Source organism: Mus pahari, chromosome 8 (assembly GCF_900095145.1).
Source record: "Mus pahari chromosome 8, PAHARI_EIJ_v1.1, whole genome shotgun sequence".
NCBI classification, from domain to species: Eukaryota; Metazoa; Chordata; class Mammalia; order Rodentia; family Muridae; genus Mus; species Mus pahari.
The window spans coordinates 137,389-144,058 of NC_034597.1; the positions used below are offsets into that span (position 1 = coordinate 137,389).

Consider the following 6,670-nt stretch of genomic DNA (forward strand, 5'->3'; position numbering starts at 1 on the left):
CCTCTGCCTCCCAAGTGCTGGGATTAAAAGTGTGCGCTACCACCGCCCAGCTGGCTAACCTCTGTCGTAATACCAGAACACAGTGTCCTAAGGCACAGTACGTCTTTGCTAGTGTAGAATAGTTTCCATTGCTGTCAGACTTTTTGTCCCTCTGGTGTACAATTAGTTAAGCTGTTGGTAGAAACTGTTGAGTTACAAGACTAAATGGTTTGGTTATCAGTGCATGGCTTCTTTTAACCTCTTTGTCAGCTCATACTGAAAGCACTTTTTGTGTATTGTGAACAGGTCTGTGCCCTGACTGGGAATCCTGGGACCCACGGAAGCCGGTGGACAATGCCCGAGAAGCTATGCAGCAGGCTGATGACTGGCTGGGCGTCCCACAGGTACACACACACACACACACACACACACACACACACACACACACACACACACGGCATGTCCCAGGAGACTGCTCCCACCCACTGACTTGTTGCTGGCAGTCTGGATGCTTTTCTAGGTCAGACTGTGGTCTGACCTTCTTGGTGTTCAGCCTTTAAAGAGTCTTGCCTCTGGCACTCTCCCACCATCTTACTAATGATAGGTTCTTGTGGATTTAGTAGCTTATAGATCATTCAGAAATCTTCACATCACAGACTGGCAATTTTTTCCCCTCCCATTCCCGCCTTACTGCTCTTCTCTTCCTCTCACCTCCAACCTTCTAGTTTACTATACAGTCTAGGCTGGCCTTGAACTTCTGATCGCCCATCTCAGCCTCTGAAGTGCTGGATTTCAGGCATGCATCACTGCACATTTTGTATTCTTTTGGTTCTAAGTATTTTGAAAGTTATCATTAAGCCCCAGTCAGCAAGCATGGTTCTTAACTAAGGGGGGAGTCATAAGGAGCTACTAGTAAGTTGACTTTTTAAAAACCTATACAAAACGAAAGTAATTTTAATCTGCTAGTTGGAACTTTTTGGTTTTTCGAGACAGGGTTTCTCTGTGTAGCCCTGGCTGTCCTGGAACTCACTCTGTAGACCAGACTGGCCTCAAACTCAGAAATCTGCCTGCCTCTGCCTCCCAAGTGCTGGAATTAAAGGCGTGCGCCACCACTGCCCCACGGAACTTTTTTTTTTTTTTTAAGTGTAAATCAAGTTAACCTCTATTAGTGGAAATTGCAGCAGAATTTGTATTTCCCATCATCTATCACATGAATCACAGAGGGGGCTTGAACTTTTGATAAATCAGAGATAGCATCTAAATAGTTATGTGCATTGCTTAACACCAATGTTTTTTTTGTAACATCTCCTTGAAAATGCCATGGCTGCTCCCAGGATCAAAACCGTGATCAAAGGGAAGTTGTAGAAAACCGGTCCTGTGGATCAGAGGACCCTCACTGTAGACCATTCTGAAGTTTTGAGTCGGGGCTCAAGAGTTGAGTTCAGCATATTCCATAGTAGGATTATTGGGGGGGGGTAGCCAGCCTGTTTCTTTGGTTTGGTTTTAGAGATTCTGCTCCATGGCCTGTCACCCTCTCTCATCTGTATTACATCTCTCAGACCATCATCTCTCAGATCTGTCACCCTCTCTCATCTGTATTACATCTCTCACTGGCCTTTCAATCTGACATACCTCTTTGTGATACTCTGTAATGTTGGACACTATAAAATTATTATAGGAGTTTCTGGAGAGAGGTACCAGATCAATGCATAATTTGCTTTTCATGGGCTATTTTGTAGATCACTGTTCAAAATCTCAGTAGCTATTTTGCTGTTAGCCACTAAGCCCCACAGTGCTTCCTGTGCGGTCTCTCATCACTTCATTGCTTTTGATTGATATGGCTGAGGCGGTAGAACCCTCTGCTGCTCTGAGGAGGTGTCGCTTCCCACTGTGAATCCTCATCAGGGACAGGGAAGACTAGCATGCTAGGATTAAGTCAGGTAGGGAATCAAGAATGTTGCTAAAACTTTAGGACAGTTCTTTGTCCATTAGAGAGCTAATGTTGCTCCTAAGCTGAGTGTCAGGAGAGCACACGAACAGACTCCACTTCAGCTTTTGTTAGAGTGTGTGTGTGTGTGTGTGTGTGTGTGTGTGTGTGTGTGTGTAGCAGGGGTGGGGGTGGGGTGCTTTCAGAGGCCAGAGGCCTGTTTTGAGCTGCTGGGAACCAAAATCAGGTGCTTGGCAAGAGTGGTATCCACTCTTCACAGCTGAGCCACCTCTCTAGTTCCTTTCGCAGTTTTAAAGGTTCCTAAAATGCTAAGACCATAAGTCCAGTCTGTTGTCTTCTATCACCTTGCTTGGTTGGTTTTTGAGTCAGGACCTCACTGTGAATCTCAGGCTAACCCCACACTTGCTATCTTCCTGCTCAGCCTCCTGAGTGCTGCAGCTATAGGCATATAGTTCATTCTCACTAGTTTTCTTTATTTCTTCCTCTTAGTACAGAGGCGTGTACACAATAGATGAACAAAAGAAGAGACCGGCTTCTGTGCTCTAAAAACATCCCAATGCCTTATGCAATGCTTCCGTGCTCTCCTGTACCTTATCCCCTTTCTAGAATATGGGACCAGGGGAGTGAATTTGAAGCCTGGGGCATGGCTTGAATCTCTGGGAGTGACATGCAAAATCTTGGGAGGTCTTCCACCCTTGCAAAGGAGCCAGCAACACACGTACATACAAACACCGATCTTCCTGTGGTGTTAGTGTGATTTCATTTGTTTCCATTTATTAGTAGCATTCGGTTTAAGGGGGATTTCGGTGGGTGCATAATGGATGCATAAAGGCACTCAGCCACCATGTTGTCGTTCTAGGTCATCACTCCTGAGGAGATTATTCACCCAGATGTGGACGAGCACTCTGTGATGACCTATCTGTCTCAGTTCCCCAAAGCCAAACTCAAGCCAGGTGCTCCTCTTAAACCCAAACTCAACCCAAAGAAAGCCCGAGCCTACGGCAGAGGTGAGTGCTGGTCTTGCTGGGTCTGAGGTATGTTCTCTGCCATTAGGTCTGGGAGGAATGCTCTACCATTAGCTCAGGGGGCCCAGGAGGTGGTACAGTCAATGAGGGCTTCTTGTGCAGTCACGAAGACCTGAGTTTGGATCCCCAGCACCACCTAAAAGCCAGATGAACTGTATTGTCTTGAGACTGTCTCAAGATACAACGATGTGAGGTTTAATCTGTAAAGATAACCTTTGTCTCCTTTGTCTCGTGTGTGTGTGTGTGTGTGTGTGTGTGTGTGTGTGTGTGTGTGTGTGTGAGAGAGAGAGAGAGACTACCTTATTCTGTCTTGAGAATCAAAGGCTTTCCTGTAGCACAGTATACAGACCTTGCTTCCTGAAGCCCCGGGCAAGCTGATGTGTCACGTAAGAACCATAGCTTGGTCCACAGTGGCTGGGATAGGTCTTGCCTTAGGTCACTCACTGGTCAGGGATGGGGGTGGGGAAAGACTCGCTGCCTTCTGGATGCTGATTCATTTCTCCTGTCTGGCAGAAAGTGCTTCAGGTTTCCAGATGGGCTGGGAGCTATTGTTAATCTCCAGCGACACTTCCTTGCTGAGACATCCTGTTTATGACTCTCACTGTAAGATGCCCAGCACCTTTTGGCTGGTCAGAGCCATTTCAGGCATCTGGTCAGTTGTGGTCAGCAGCTGATTTAAAGCATACTAGTTTTTTAAAGAGGGTAGTTAACAGCTGGATGTGGTCGTATGTGTTCCCTTGTAAAGCTCAATGCTTTGGGAGGCTGAAGCTCGGGAATCTTGAGTTTAAGGCTGACCAGAACAACAGTATGACCCACTCTCAAAAAAAGTGAACAAACAAATAATAAAACAACAAATACATGGCCAGGAGCTTGACTTCTGGCAAGAAGACACGAAGTATATTACATATCTTAGTTTTCGTAACTAAAATCGAAGTGACATTTTGGTGCATACCTATTTGTCAGTTAGTAAGGACTAGATGGAGGCCCTCATCCCATTGCCCATTGGCATCTCCAAATTGCTTTCTCTGAACCATAACCCAAGGTGATCAGTGCTAAGAGGAGTAGCAAAGATTAAAGATAATGTTTCCTTAATAATTAAAAAAGCTACAGCTACATGACTGCCATGTCACCATGCTTGCCTTCGGCCAAGGCGTAAAATGCTTGTTTGTCGTAGGAATCTTATCACTGGCTGTTCAGTTTCCTCATTGTTAGTGTGAGATGGTTTCCTTCCATGGTGCAGTCTTCCAGAAAATGAATGCTCACTGCAGCTCAGGAATGTGGCCAGTCCTTGCCTGTTTCCTTCTTTGTAAGTGTTGTGAATGCTATGGGAAAACAAGCTGTTTTCCTTTCATTTTGGGCGGGTAGCTCTGCCTCTATGTTTTTCCTTCATCATGATAAATGTTCTGGGTCTAATGTACTCAGTGTTAAGCACACTCACAAGTCAGAGGACAGTCCCAATTTTCAACTTCCCACATGGTGCTCATTAAATCAGCTCTCTCTTCTTTCTCAACCCCTTTCTCCTGGCACCCTCCATTATATGTATGTCTCTGTGTGAGTATCTTACAGAAACAGAAGATGCAGTATGTGACTTTCCTGTCCAGCCTACCTTACGTAGCATACATTTTCAGGATTTTATTGTTAATTTTTACATTATAACATAGATCACAATTTCCAAACCTTCCTCCTCCTCCTCTTCTTCCTCCTCCTCCTCCTCCTTGGAAACAGGGTTTCTTTGTGTGCCCTGGCTATCTGGAACTTACTCTGTAGACTAGGCTGGCTCAAACTCAAGAGATCCTGCCTGCCTCTACCTCTGAAGTGTTGGGATTAAAGGCTTGCACCACCACCACTTGGCTCTTCCTTCCCTTTTTATAGGTGGATGATAATCTATTGTGTGTGCTATATTTGGTTTATTCATTTGGTTTATTCAGGCAGGTATATGCAATATTACATCTTTTAGCCATTATGAACAAGACTGCCCAAAAGCATGGATGCACTGGGATCTTTTGGATATAAACCTAGACATGAAGTGTGATTCTATTCTTCACTTTTCTCCTTTCAAAATAGGAAGGCAACATAGTTACTTTGGGTGATGAGGCCACAACACGAGGCCACATAAGTGAGCTGTGAGATACATATTTCTTCCTTGGTAAGATGGAAGTCAGGCCAGTTTTGGTATGTTTCTGCTACTCAAGCTAGGAATAGAGATTATTATTATTATTATTATTATTATTATTATTATTATTAATAGTTTCTAAAAGAGCTCAGTACTTTGGTTTATCCTTTGGATGTAGAATAGATTCCTGTTGAGGCCAGTTAGCGCTTGCAGATGCATCTGTTGAGCTTTGAGTTTCCTGTGTGAGTCGGATGAGAGGGCTTGGGGTCTTTGTGTAAGGCTCCCTTTTGGGATTAGTGTCATTGAATACATTTGTCCACTAGCTAAGCAGAGCCCTTCTCCAAACCCTATTCTGTATGAAGCACTTAACAACAGAGACTTACAGAACCCCAAGTCTCAGTAATTAGAGGGTCTGGTTCCACATGGTGAGTATGGCTCTAGTTTTATAGAGTGTGGGGGATGTGGCTCAGCTTCTTAACCAACCCCGGTTAGCTAGAGAACATTACACTGACTTAACTGAGCCGTTGACAAGGTGCAGGTAATAGAGTCAGATGGAGTAGGTGCTTGTAAGTGTTGTAGATGTGTATTTAAATCCTATCAGTAACCTGATCATTATATAAGCAAAAGAAATGCATAGGAAATAAAATATAAAAGTCTATTTTCTAATTGCTAGACCCTTTCTATCCTTCAAGTGTGAGACATTCATTTTAAATGGGGTATGTGTGTGGCGGCAGGGGTGAGGTCATGCTGAGATATCCTTATGAAAGCTAAGACAAATGTTCTATCCTTGAGCCATATCCCTACCGCCCCAAGACAGAACACTCTTTCAAGACAGTGTATGCTCTATGTTCAGCCAAACATCATAGGAAAAAACTATGCCCTCCCCATATATCCATCAGCAAAATAAGTGGGGAGCCAAGACTTTGACTAGTCTAGTGTTAAGGTAGTGATGATGTCAGCAGAGACTGGGTAAGGAGTAATGAGCTGCTCCTCTTCTGGATGCTAGAGGGGGAGCTAATACTCCCACCATAGCCATTAGAAATGGGGAGCCACTCTAATTCAAACCTCAAGTACCAGTAGAAGTGGAATGGGTATCCTGAGCTTCCTCCCCTGCTGACAGAAAGTCGACCTAAGATCCAGAGTCCTATGACATAAAACCCAAACTGCCCACGTTTCAACTTTAAAAATCACTGTCACACCATGAGCCAATATCTCAAAGTTAATGAAAATGATGGTTGATGCCAAGAGTAGGTTGATAGAAATGTAAGAATTACCTGTCAGTCATTTTAAAGTGTCTGTGATCATTAATATTTTCAACTAGACGGGGCACACCCTCTTTTGACCCCGTCTGTATTATAAGATTTTCTAGATTGGGTTAACTGAGGTGTAAAAACCTATCCCAGTCTCCTCTGTGGCCTGGGATCTTGAATGAAGTGAATAAAAAGGAGGCAAGCTGAACATAAGCTCGCCTTACACCTCACACCATGATGTCATGTGACGGAGCATAGGAGTCCTCTCTGCTTCTCACAACCGTGATGTCATGTGACGGAGCATAGGTGTCCTATCTGCTTCTCACAACCGTGATGTCATGTGACCGAGCATAGG

The 6,670-nt window shown here is 44.3% G+C and overlaps 1 protein-coding gene across 3 annotated transcripts in view; it reads left to right on the forward strand.

Annotated features, from left to right (window-relative positions):
• The window catches only part of Flnb (filamin B), a 134,003-nt gene that overhangs the window by 50,900 nt on the left and 76,433 nt on the right, over positions 1–6,670 (forward strand). For all 3 annotated transcript variants that reach the window (XM_021203093.2, XM_021203094.2, XM_021203095.2), the window contains exons 3-4: positions 286–383; positions 2,787–2,934. In XM_021203093.2, the coding sequence (XP_021058752.1) occupies positions 286–383; positions 2,787–2,934 (246 nt within the window). The remainder of the gene's footprint in view (positions 1–285; positions 384–2,786; positions 2,935–6,670) is intronic.